General features: G+C 38.7%; 1 protein-coding gene across 1 annotated transcript in view; it reads left to right on the forward strand.

Moving 5' to 3' along the window:
* Positions 1 to 14,090, forward strand: part of FARSB (phenylalanyl-tRNA synthetase subunit beta) — an 84,276-nt gene that overhangs the window by 36,246 nt on the left and 33,940 nt on the right. Inside the window, exons 14-15 of the mRNA XM_043992450.1 lie at positions 3,092 to 3,184; positions 4,949 to 5,066. Of these exons, the coding sequence (XP_043848385.1) occupies positions 3,092 to 3,184; positions 4,949 to 5,066 (211 nt within the window). The remainder of the gene's footprint in view (positions 1 to 3,091; positions 3,185 to 4,948; positions 5,067 to 14,090) is intronic.

A 14,090-nucleotide genomic window follows, 5' to 3' on the forward strand; every position in this document is an offset into this window, starting at 1 on the left:
ACAAAAGGAGAAAAAACAACAACAAAAAAAGCAACAAAAGTAAAAATAGAATGCTTTAATCTTCATTTAAACTCAGTTCTTTTTCTGAATGTGGAGACCATTTTCTATCATGAGTCTTTTGGAATTGTCTTGGATCATTGTATTGCTGAGAAGAGCTAAGCCTATCACAGTTGATAATCACACAATGTTCTCTTGGTTCTGCTTGTTTCACTCAGCATCAAATCATGTAAGTCTTTCCAGGTTTTTCTGAAATCTGCCTGCTCATCATGTCTTACAGCACAATAGTATTCTGTTACATTCATATACCACAACTTGTTTAGTTATTCCCCCATTGAAGGGCATCCCCTCAATTTCCAATTCTTTGCCACCACAAAAAGAGCAACCATAAATATTTTTGTACATGTGGGTCCTTTTCCCTTTTTTATGATCTCTTTGGGATATAGACCTAGTAGTGGTGTCACTGGGTCAAAGGCTGTCAACAGTTTTATAGCCTTTTCGGCATGGTTCCAAATTACTCTCTAGAATGGCTGGGTCAGTCATGACCCTCATTCTGATGGTTATTTAATCTCAATAAATAGCTTTCATGAGCATATGTAAATTTCTTTCACTAAATAAAATATAAACAGTGTCCCACTAAAGAGATTTCACAGGGACACTTCAACTGCCAATTAGAAATGGGTATATATGGGGCAGCTAGGTGGCGCAGTGGATAGAGCACCGGCCCTGGAGTCAGGAGTACCTGAGTTCAAATCCGGCCTCAGACACTTAACACTAGTTGTGTGACCCTGGGCAAGTCACTTAACCCCAATTGCCTCACTTAAAATAAATAAATAAATGAATGAATGAATGAATGAATAAATAAATAAATGAATAAATGGGTATATAAGTATAAGGCTACAGTCATTTCCAAGTTAAGGCTAAGTTCCAACTGCTAACAAGTTAGCATTCATTTTTGCAGCAAATATTGCTTACTCTCAATGGTGAAGTATTGGTTTTGATGTGTCACTTTCATAGCCTCAAATTTTGGGATGGTGGTATGTTTATCTCACCACTCTGCATTAAGAGACCCTATGTACATATGGCACCTAGCTTCTTAAACTGTGTGTCCCGGCCCCATGTGGGGTGTAACTGAACATGGGGGTCACGAAAAATTTGGCAATAGTAAAAGGTTCTGTATACCAATTTTATATACCTATATACCCAGGGTCACATAAAAATGTCTTGGGCAAAAAGGGGTCACGAGTGGAAAAAGTTTAAGAAGCCCTGATATAGCAGAGACTTAGAGGATTGTATATTTATATCTGGAAGGGATTGTGGACACCATCTCCTCCAAGTCCCCTAATTTTACAGATGAGGAAATTGAGACCCTTAGAGTTTAAATGACTTGTCCAAAGTTACATAGCTAGGAAATAGCAGATCCAAGATTTGAACACAGCTGCTTTTTTTTTTTTAATTTTTAAAATTATATATAATTGGAAAAAATTAAATATAAAAATTTTCACTTACAATAAATCAGGAGAATTTTTTAAAAGTCTGTTTAAATATTAACTGAGAGCATTATTTCTTTTTTTTTCTTTTCTTTTTTTTTTTTTTAGTGAGGCAATTGGGGTTAAGTGACTTGCCCAGGGTCACACAGCTAGTAAGTATTAAGTGTCTGAAGCCGGATTTGAACTCAGGTACTCCTGAATCCAGGGCCAGTGCTCTATCCACTGTGCCACCCAGCTGCCCCAACTGAGAGCATTATGACTCAGAAATTGGCTATTAGTATAAATCAAGGCTCGTTTACACTAAAGAAAGGGTTAATATTGCAGATTAAATTTATAAGTATGTGGGCATACATTCCCTCCTCAAGAATCTGGTTGTTCAACATTTACTAACACACTTTTATATTGCTCTATAAACATTGCCTGAACTTATCCAAAGTGTAGCAGAAAGCTCAAGGAATAAAATCATCATCACCAGACCAGAGGCCTGATGACTAACAACAACAACAACAACAATAATAACTGTCACTTATATAGCACTTGAAAGTTTGCAAAGTGCTTTTTATATCTGTTATTTCACTTGAGCTTCACAACACTGGTCAATGAGTATATAGATGGTTGGTCAGTATAATAGTTGTATATGAATATAATTTGGAAGTTCAAATCTTTAATAAGACCGTTTGAGTATTTTGTAGCCATAAATTTCTGTAAAGGATCAGAAATCAGGATTGTTAATGTTGCTTTTGCTACTCTAAAGCAAGCATTCGTATGATACCTCCAATGTCCCATCTTGCTCTGTGCAGATACACCTTTCCATCTTTCCATCCTTCAGGTAAGAAGTGTAATGGTGCTTTAATGATGTTACCAAGAGCACTTCTAAAATGTTCATGTTCTTTATGAGGAGTTTTTTGCCTTTTCTTTTTTGAGATGGTCCAGGAAGATTTTCATCAAAATGTTGTTCCTGCTTTTTTGCCCTTTTTTGCTACATTCTCCTTGTATTTCATAGATACGTCAGAGAGAAGCTTTGGTACCTGAGATACCAGGCCATGAGAGACTCTGGGAAATTTCATTTTCAAAAGCGTAGTCTTTTTTCATCTTCCTGGTCTCCCCCCCCCCCGCCCCCCACCTTTCTCTCGGGCAACGAGGGTCTTGCCCAGGGTCGAACACAGCTGCTTTGATGCCAAATCTAGCGATGTTTGTATTCTGTAATGCTGCCTGTATATGAGGTAGTTTATGATGCCTTCATTAAGGGTGCTCTGAGCACATGCCGTAGGTATTCAGAGGAGGGAGGGGAGGAAATGAGAATGGCAAAGTAGGTTAAAGCTGGATTGTGGAGGACTTGAGTACAGCACCTGTCAGCATCTCCATCAGGCCCTCTGCTTGGCAAGAAAATATAAGCACCATAGCGATAGCAACTGATAAATAGCATCTGCTACAGACTATTTTTATGGGTACAGGAAGACCGTTTTTAGCACATTGACTTGAACACAGACTAAAGATGCCTTACTTAGGAGAGGATAATAGGGTGACTTATTGAGAAGTACACAAGCTTTATTTTAAGTTTAGCCATTTCTATGGTTATCAGTTCTAAATGTGTTGTTTCTTAGTGCTCCCAAGAGGATATTGCTGATAAACTTGGCACGGATATTTCTGCAACGAAGGCAGTTCACATAGCCAACCCCAAGACAGCAGAATTTCAGGTAAGAATTTTGGTGGCTAAGCACTTCCTTAATTCCATGAGGCTGGTGGTTAGTGTGTACACTAATAAAAAGGGAGACTGTAGCATGCCCTATCTGATATTCTTTTGCTTGAAATGAGTTAGGATACCATCCCCGTTCTTTTCCTAAAAGGAAGAAACCATCCTGTTGCTTTCTTACAGTTACCATAGCTTAGTTTGTGTCTCTCTATAAATCATCTGAGTGTAAGTAACATATGCGCATAAAACAATACAGACTAATCCTCCCTAACTTATGAAACTGACTTTTGCTTAACCTCTACATAGAAGGAAGTCGTTAGGAAGCCTGGTACCCAAGTCTCTGTCTCCAATCCCATGGGCGCAGTTGCCTTTTATTTTGCTTTTGACTAAGGGTAAAATGGCTTAGAGAAGGGCCTTCATTTTGAGCAGACGGATGAGGTTATTTATTTTATTTTATTTTATTTTTAAGGGCAGTGAGGGTTAAGTGACTTGCCCTGGGTCACACAGCTAGTAAATATCAAGTGTGTGAGGCCAGATTTGAATTCAGGTCTTCCTGAATCCAGGGCCAGTGCTTGATCCATTGTGCCACCTAGCTGCCCCAAGATGAGGTTATGAAAGATGCATTTTCTTAATACAGATATGGACATATAGAGAGTTAACAAGCTAGTGAAGCCCAGACATATTCTAATAGATCCATGATTCCTATTCTTGCTGATAAGGCAAAATGTGTTTGCATTACTCTACTCAGAATATATTTTCCCAGAAAACCTATTGTAAATGATGGTTTATGTAGTTAAAATGGTAACATTTCTACTAATACAAGTTCCCGCCCTCCTTTAAAAACAGCTGTCTGTGGGGCAGCTAGGTGGTGCAGTGGATAAAGCACTGGCCTTGGATTCAGGAGGACCTGAGTTCAAATCCAGCTTCAGACACTTGACACTTGCTAGCTGTGTGACCCTGGGCAAGTCACTTAACCCTCATTGCCCTCCCTAAAAAAACAAAGCAAACAAAAATGTTGCTGTTACTGTATACAATTAATTTACAATTTCTTTACAAAAAGGAAGGTTCTGTATTTTAATATCACTCCTCCAGAAACCCAGCTGACCACTTTTATTTAACTTAAGTTCTTTTTTCTCCATTTAGGCTATTGTGGTCATTATACATGTTCTTTTGGCTCTGCTTTCTTTGCTTTAAATTCCTATGGATCTTTCCATGTTTTTCTGAATTTTCCATGTTTGTCTTCTTCTTCTTTTTTTTTTGGAGTCCTGACTCCAGAGGGCCGGTGCTCTATCCACTGCGCCATCTAGCTGCCCCTGTCTTATTCTTTATGATACAGTAACACTCCATTACAGTCACATACAGTTTGTGTACCCATTCCCCAATTGGTAGATTTTTACTTTGTTTCCAGTTCTTTGCTACCACAATAAGTGCTGCTAGAATGTTTGTGTATACATGGGACCTTTCTTTCTGTCTTTGACCTCCTTAGGAAATATTCCAGTCAGTAGGATCAGACCGAGTTTTAAAGTGGTTTTGTTTTCAGCAATAACCCTGCTTTTTTTTTTCTTTCTTTATACATAATATCCTTCTGGTAACATTTGTTTTCAAACTATAGTGTTGCTAGAGAGCTCTTTATTGCACACTTAAAATTTGAGTGATACTGAATTAAAATGAGTAATAAAATTTAACCAGTCCAAAAAGAGTGAGGGGAAATGGTACTTTTTGAAGTCATTTTAAGTTTCACAGGCATAGGTTTGTGTTTGACCTGCAGGTAGCACGTACAACTCTTCTTCCTGGGCTCCTGAAGACAATTGCTGCTAATAGGAAGATGCCCTTACCTCTGAAACTGTTTGAAATTTCTGACATTGTATTAAAGGATTCCAGCAGAGGTAAGAACTTTTTTTTTTTGACACTGATTCTTTTATTTAAAAGAACTTGCAAGAAAAGTTGGCTCATTAAAATCTTAACCTTAAGAGAGAATCTCCAGGGGGCAGGAATTCTTAGCCTGCAGATGTATGAATTTGCTTATTAAATGTTTTGAAAACTATACGCCAACATAATCAGTTTCTTTTTGAGTCCTATATATTTTATTTTATGCCTTATTATGAGGAGTCCACAGGATTTACTAGACAGCCAGAGGGTTCCATGAAACAAACAAAAAAAAAGGTTAGGAATCTCTGTTCTAGGGCATTTAACATTTTCTCTTCTATTCCATGGTTCTATCCATATTCTTTTTACTTGTGATGCTTGTCATTCTTACTCAGAAATGGCAACAATAATTGCATTCACTGTGAGTGAGTGAGTGAGTGAGTGTGTGCGTGTGCGTGTGCGTGTGCGTGTGCGTGTGTGTGTGTGTGTGTGTGTGTGTGTGTGTGTGTTGTATCAGGTTTTGCTTATTTCTATAAGGCCAGGCAAATATGAGGGCAGCGATAGTCACTTGGTACTGGGTGTGACATTTGGCTCCCAGTGGGTGCTTAATAAATGCAGAGAATGTTTAGTAGGTACCTGTACCAAGTTGCTAGTGAAATCTATTCCAGACAAATGCCCCCAAGGCACTCTTTGGTGGGGCAAGTCAGAATGTGATTGTTTCAAGCTGTATACAGAACTCTCCCTCAGTATGCAGTGCCTCCCAGTGATTAAGCTGCTGCCAGTGTATCTATCCCAGGATCCCTGGAACTAACAACTTAAATCCCAGTATTGTTTAATCAGCCATTCATCTTTTTAGACTTTTCAGAGAGAGAGAGAGAGAGAGAGAGAGAGAGAGAGAGAGTGTGTGTGTGTGTGTGTGTGTGTGTGTGTGTGTGTGTGTGTGTGTGTGTGTGTGTGTGTGTGTGTGTGTGTGTGAAAAGCTTGCAGAAAGATTGTTTTTTAGGTATCATCCTAAAATATTTGATATCACTTGTGTCCTGTTGAAGAGATCCAAAGTTAAATGCTGTACATCTCCAGGAAGAGTTGTTCATTATTATAATAAATAACATTATCTGTAAGTGGAATATAAATGACAGGTTTTCCATATTGGATTGCTTTATTCTTATAAAAGCTAGCATGCAAGCCGACATCAGCTTAATAATACCACCTTGAATTTGTAGAGTGCTTTCTATGTTTCTAAATGCTTTAGTTTATGTTTACTTTTTAATCCTCATGATAACATTATGAGAAAAGCAGGGCAAATATTCTTATCCTTATCTTAAATTGAGCCTGAGACTTAGAGAGAGGTTAAACAATTTTCTAAGGACTATTCAGTTAAGCCTGTGTCTCCAGTTCCACCTCCTAGCTCAGTATATGCAAATTCATTTTTTACATTACGTTTAGCAAAAAGTGTTTTGGGGGGCAGCTAGGTGGCGCAGTGGATAGAGCACCTGCCCTGGAGTCAGGAGTACCTGAGTTCAAATCCGGCCTCAGACACTTAACACTTACTAGCTGTGTGACCCTGGGCAAGTCACTTAACCCCAATTGCCTCACTAAGGAAAAAAAAAAGTTTTGGAAGGCTAAGTTGGAGGAGGCAATGTGAAGTTAAGGGGAATAATGCTGGAGTAAGAGGCAAGAGAAACCTGGGGAATCCTGCCTCTGACACGTGACTAGCACCACTGTGTGATCACATTCAAGTCATCGAATGTCTGTCATCTCTAAATTGAGGATAGTATTGTCTATCTCATAGCACAGTTGTGAAGATCAAGTGATATACCTTGAAATGATAAGGCCATGTCTGGGTGTTGCTATGATGTACATATGTAGCCAAATAGAAATGATTTTGAATTATTTGTGGCACTGCGCTTCTCCATTAAGACAGGTCAGTCATCTTGAAACTCTTTTGATTGTGTACTCCATCATCAAAAACTATTTTGAGTTCATAATCTTTGTGCATTTGCTAATTGACAAACTATATACTTGTACTACTATACTAATAATGATATACATTATGAAACTTTAAAAGATTAGAAAAAGAAGAAATCCTATTTGATCCCAGAGTCAGTAGGAGCCCCATGACTTCACTGAGTGGAGGAATGCTTGTCAGAACCACCCATTAGGGAACCCACTCTGGCGGCTTTGTGGAGGATGGTGGGAAGACAGTTTGGAAACTATTGCAGCAGTCCTGGGTTGGTGAGGAGAGTCACAGATAGGTTAGTGGCTGTGTTAGAGAGAAGGCAACATGCTTTAGATGGTGTGAAGTTAGAAACAGCAAAGTATAGAAACCATAGGTTGACAGTGAGAGAGAGGAACAAATCCACGGTGGCCCTGGGGTTGTAGAACCTGGGGAATCGGAAGGATGGTTTGTCCTCAGCAATAATGGGGAGATTGGGAAAAGAGGCAAGGTCGGGGAGGAAGAGAACGTCACAAGACGTCTCATTGGGAAGCTTGCTTCTGCTTAGTTTGCCTTCCAAAATGCATTTGCCAAGGGTGATGTGTACAACGAATGTGCGTACATTGGGCGAGGAGTAGAATTTAGGTTCTAGGCCTGACTGAACTAGTGACCAGGGAAAGTTGTCAACCTCTTTAAGACTCGGGCTCTATAAGAATCTTTGCCCTACTTATTTCATAATGTAATTGGGAGTATACAAAGTGAGTGCACATGAATGTATTTGGAAATGTAGGAAGCAGCTGTTACCTTATGTTAGGGTTATGGGCTGGGTCTCGAGGATCAGCCAGCCTGACATGGAAGGCCTGCCATGTATATTCCACCTACAGAGAAAGTTATTGATTATAATAATGAACAACCCATTCGTGGACCTTTTTGCTCATTCAATGTGATTTATCCCTTGCCTTCCAATGTAAATGGGAGAACCAGGGCTCTTACCAGTCACTGCCCCAGAGCACAGAACTTGCCCACTGAGGGGACCTTCAGTAGCCACTGCGGGTGATCCTGGGTGATCGGTAGTAGTTATCCTGGAAGAGGAGGAGGTTTTTCTAATGATTCTAACTTCCCTGCAGGACCATGGCCCAGCCCAAGGAAGTTTGGACCTTGCATGGCAGAGGGAAAGGGGTGGGGTGCGGAAGTATTGGAGGTTAAGGAGAATTATGATTGTGTTGGAGACAAGCCCTGTGGTTGGTCCTGTAGGGGCTTGTGGGACTGATTATACAACCCTTAGAAGCAAACCATTGCTGACCAGTAGCCTATAGCTCCCATGTTGAAAATCACTGATGTAAATAATTGAAAATGAACACCATTCCTAGTGTAGATTTCCCTGTTAAGCCTGATTTTATTAGTTGCTGAATATTCACATCCATATATTTTATTAGGGACATTCTCCCCTAAGTCCTAGAAGTTGAAATTGGGCATTTTTTGCCCAGAAATACAAAAATATATCATGATTATAATCTCTTTGCTTAGACATCTCACACCTAATGCTGAATTATGCCCCCCCTTTCTTTTCCTTCCACTTTTTATTTCAGAAGAAAAATTAAAAGCACTTAAGTACCAACTTGTTTAAGAAAAAAATTACCCTCTTGAGTGTTTTCCTCCCTTTTTTCCAAATGAACTCAGCATGTTTGTTTTTACTAATAAAGGTGCCAGTTTCTCAGGCCAATGGCCATACTTATTTTATTTGCCTTTCTCCCTACCATTTGATGAGATATCTATTAAAAATAAAATCCAGCTCACCAGTAGACAAATGAGAAAGCAGCTTGCCAGCCAAGAAAGAAACCTTTAAAAAGAGGGAGAAATAAAAATATTTTTCCAAGAAGTCAAATCCCCAGCCTGCTAGTTTGATGTTTAAAACGAGGGGTGGAGTTGTGGGGAGTGTCTGGAAGATTGAGGGATCATTTACTTACAAGTTGGAGACATTTTGTGAGGGCTAAAAAAATGTAGGTTTCTACCAATAAATGCATCTTTCTAAATGGAAGCAGATCTGGAACTCTACAATTAATTCAGCAAGCACTTATTGACTGTATAAGAAAAATTGTTATGGGTGCATATACTACTGTTGGTTTCATATGTTGAAGGTTTTACTGAAGTTCCTTGGGAGACTTTGTCAGAAACTTAGGTAAGTGCAAACCACACACCCATGTCCCCCCTCCTCAGATTTGGCACACCATCATTCTTCCTTAGGGAGTTGCTTGAAGTCTGACACTTCACTAGTAAAGAGAACAGACTAATCCCATCTATGATTAGGTTCTAATTAGTTTCAGTCCTTTACCATATGTAAAATTGCACAGAAGAATAAAAGTAGCTCCTTTTTTTATTTTGCTAAATCGAATTCTACTTATTTTTATTAATATTTTGAAAAGAATTTCTACATTTTCAGAAGATATCAAAGCATGGGAAAAACCTCAGACCTTACTAATACTTCTGTTTGGCTTTTTAAGCTCTCTGTAACCCAGCCTCTTCCTTCCTTTTCAATTTTCTTCTACTTGACTCCCCTTCATACACTCTATGCTCCAGTGACACTGGCCTTATTGCTGTTTCTCAAACATGTCACTCCATATCCCAACTCGGGGTGTTTTCACTGGCCATCCCCTCACACATGGATTCTCTCCCTCCTCATCTGTCTCTCAGTTTCTTCCTCCATGTTTCAGCTAAAATCCACTTTCCGCAAGAAACCTTTCCTGTCTCCCTTAATGCTGGTGTCTTGTTTGTGCATAGATGTTTGTGTGTAGTTTTCCCCATTAGACTGTATGCTCCTTGGAAACGGAATTTTTTTACCTTCGTTTTTATCTCAAGTGCTTAGCAGAGTGTCTGCCACATACTAAATAATTTAAATTCTTACTGATGACTTGAAAAAGGTAACTGAGAGAACATTTACAACTACAGACCTATACCTACTTTCTCCATCTATATAAAATTTTTATTGAGAATAATCTATGCATCAAGGGCATCCTTGGTGAAGGTATATTCTGTAGTAGACCACAGCTTTGCCATCACAAAATTGACTGGAAAATATAGAGCATGCTAGATTACCAGTATACTTATTTTTAAATTAACCATTACCTTAAAGTTTTTCTTCCAACAAAGAGAAACTTTTCTATCTACACATGAAAATTTTTTATGATACTTTCAAAGATACAACAGAGATAATCTTTAAAATTACCCTGTGATCATTACCATGGGGCGAGGCATAAAAGAATGAGGTGTTGGCTCTCCAGAGGTATTTACCCCTCTCACAGGAGAGGTCCAGCAGTGAGTGAAAGTTGAAGCATCTCCTATGGGTGGTGAGGTCTTTTAGATGCTCCAGTTTGGAGGGGGGAGGGATGGATTGCAGGTTGCATCAAGCCCCAGAACATAGTTGAGCCTTCTGCAAGAGAAGGGAATTTAAGTTTCTCTTAACCACACTAGGAAAATCAAGGGGATAAAGAACATATATCATCCAGATTATGAAATATAGTTATATGGGCACTCTGTAGAGCTTGTCCATTACTATATACATCTTGTATAGACCCTGCAAATAGACAACCAGTTAGACCTAGAATTTCAAAGAAGGAGGAAACAAGGTTGGATTGCCGTAGGAAAATCACAGAAATCCTTTAATGAACACACTTTTTCCACAAGAATATCTTATCTCTTTAATCACTTCTAGTGAATATCAGTAAGAGGACAGCAGGGGCAACTAGGTGGCGCAGTGGATAGAGCACCGGCCCTGGAGTCAGGAGTACCTGGGTTCAAATCCAGCCTCAGACACTTAACACTTACTAGCTGTGTGACCCTGGGCAAGTCACTTAACCCCAATTGCCTCACTAAAAAAAAAAAAGGACAGCTGAGAATGTGTATGGGTGAGGGTAAGCAGGCTACAGCATGTAGCAGATAAGGAGCTCCAGATTCAACAATGTCACACAAGAAATGGGCAAAGGAGAATACAGACTGTTCGCCTGACAAGAATGAGGGAGAACTAGTGGACAGTTCATATGACTCACTGGTAATCTTATGATGTCAGGAGAAAGGAAGGCTTTCTGGTTTGTTGAGGGGGAGTGGAATAATGTGAGGACACAGACAAGAGTTGTACTGCATGGGCAGGCATGAATGGGCTGTGATCTCTGTTGTAGGAGAGAACATATGCATTGATGAGAGCAAAGATCCATTTGGTTGTGGATCTGTAGTTTTATTCTAACAGGTTAAAATGAACACAGCTAATTTCTGACCTTAGTTCTACTCTTAAATAGTGACAATAATTAAGCTAGATTTTTATTTTTTAAAAAGGAGTATGCTCTTATTCACAGATATTATAGTTTTAACTCATACTGGGGATTAGTGTTGAGATGATCCTCTATTCATGTTAAACATTGGCAAGTAAAATTCCTTAAAATTTCCCTCATCAAACCCATTTGCTTTCCCAGTTATTCCCTAACACTCCTACGTGATTTTTGTACCCACACCTACCCAGGGAGTCCTTTGACATTCTTTTGGGGATTAGCATCTAGGGTATGCTTCTCAAGGGCCACCACTTCCATTTTGGATCCTGGAATTTGTAGTTACCAAGGATAATAATCAAATTGCTTTTGCTGAGGCTGTTGCTATAGCTTGATTTTGCTGTTGTTTTAAACATTACACATGACTCGGAGGGCTAAGCTGTTTTTTTCCCTCCTAAATGGGCACAGTGATGTGTATGGAAATTTTGTTCTTGGATCAAGAGGTTGAATGCAGACTTTCACTCTGGGGCAAATTTGTCTCCTTTTATAAAATGGGAAAGCCAGCATAGCTTTCACTATAGCTGACCAAACGGGATCAGACTAAACCATGAATTACTAATTGGTTTCATTCCTTAATACATCGGTTTAACCTGTTGGGTATCTAAAATACTTAAAGCATAAACAAAGTGGTAAGCAAATTACTTAGAGGTTGGAAATGGGAACGTGCATTGAAGGGCTTAATTTGTGAATTGCTAAATAATATGCCAAGAAAAACAAGCAGCTTTTGAAAAGTCAAGCATGACAGCTCTTCATTAAATGCAGATTGAGCTTGATGATCTCAGTTTTTTCCTTGGTGGGCAGTAAAACTGCCAACATATCCAAAATCTGACATAAATGGCAAGAGAAAACACTTAACTGGGGTGAGGCTATTTAAGTTGAGAGGAAGGAAGACATTTTCTGGCTTTGTAACATATTGGTTACAGATATTAATTAGATTTCAAATCTAAGTTGTCCAATGGTGGTTCAGTTGTTGGGTTGGTTTCTCCCTTTTCCAAAAACCCCTGCCCTTAATAGAAAACTTGAAAGTCTCAGGTAGCACATGATACACACCTCAGTTTTAAAAGAATATACTTAAAATTTGGATTTTAAATTATGTTTATTATACATACAATTAACTCTAGTTCTTATTTTCTACCTTTGGTTCTCCTTTTTGTTCCTTTTAGACACAGCTACTCTATACTCCTTTTCCCTACCCATACCATTCCTTCTAGGTGTCTAGAAAGTAGTACCATGTTCCTAGAACTTGATCCTTTTCCCCAGCTCTTCAAACCATCTCTCTTCATTTTTAGCATTTGAATCCTATTCTCTTAAAACTTTTCTCAAATGAACAAAGGAAGCACAGAATTTTAGAGTAGACCTTGAGAGAGACCTGGAAACTGGTCTTCCTGAGACATAGACTTCTTGAAATTGGAAAGACAGTGAGAGGAATAGTTTAAAAAAGGATATTATCTATATGAAGGAAAAAATGCTCGTCGTGGACAAGACAACACAAAGAGTGGTGTACCAAAGATTGGGAAAAGATCATTTTTACTAAGGAAACTTACTTTTTCTTCCAAGACTATACCAAAACTGTCGTCTAAAGTCTAGGTGATCTTCTAAGATCTAGGTATCTTTATCATATCATAAAATACCAAAAAAAGTTTGGAGGATTTTTTTTTCTTTTCTTTCTTTCTTTTTTTCCTTTTTTTTTTTAAAACTACCTCTGGGCCTAGAAGTCATGTCTTCATTGAGGTAATACTGGATTCTAATAAATATATCAATATACTGAGAAAGAGAATTCTTCTAGAATTATGGAAATTCTCAAATGGAGATAGAATTCTCCAAACAATCTTGTATCATGCCATATGTCACAAAAGGTTAAGAAATTTACCTAAAAGATGAAGATAAAAATGCTTTGGGGGCAGCCAGGTGGCGCAGTGGATAGAGCACCAGCCCTGGATTCATGAGGACCTGAGTTCAAATCCATCCTCGGACACTTAACACATACTAGCTGTGTGACCCTGGGCAAGCCACTTAAGCCCAATTGCCTCACCAAAAAAAAGCTTCAGTGGCTTTTTAAAAACACAATTGAAAAAGCTTATAATGGCACAATGAAGGCTAGACTGGGAAAAAAAGATTTTTCATCAAATATGCACTTACTATACAGTGTGATAAAAATATAGTTGAATGATGAAGCATCAAAAGGATATGTCAATGTTTTATGAACTCAGTGCCAAATTGTGTAAATCAACTGATGGCAGAAAAGGGAGGGCTGACTGCAAAATCAAAGTTTATAAAGTTGTAAAAAGCATATGAGGCTTATTGTGCAAGTCAGTAAATTTAGTTATTTTACTTACTAGCTTTTTTGACCACCACATCATATTGCTGACTCTTGTTGTCCATTTCTTCTCAGCGTATGTAGATATGGAAGGCCCACAGGTACTTTTCTGCTCTTTGCCATGATTGTATTTAATGTCTCTGCTCTTCTGCACCTTGTCAGAAGCGCTCACTCATGATGGGCATAGAATATAATTAGATTCAGTGGCCCTTTGCTTCTGTGTTTAATATTTTTAATGTATATAATCCGCCGGTTTGTGTGACTTCTCTTGGATTATAAGATCCTAGAGAACAAGTGCCAGATGTGTATATGTGTGTTTTATAATATAGTTGGTTGTGCAATGAGGATGTCAAATGCTTTCTGATGATAGTAGTGAATTACTTCAGCTTTCTACTTCTAAGAAATTATCAGTTCTTTAGACAGTAAGCAGCAAATGCAAGATGGTGCAGGGTTCCCATGTGGAATACAATTCTCTAAA

Source organism: Dromiciops gliroides, chromosome 3 (genome assembly GCF_019393635.1).
Source record: "Dromiciops gliroides isolate mDroGli1 chromosome 3, mDroGli1.pri, whole genome shotgun sequence".
Classification (NCBI taxonomy): domain Eukaryota; kingdom Metazoa; phylum Chordata; class Mammalia; order Microbiotheria; family Microbiotheriidae; genus Dromiciops; species Dromiciops gliroides.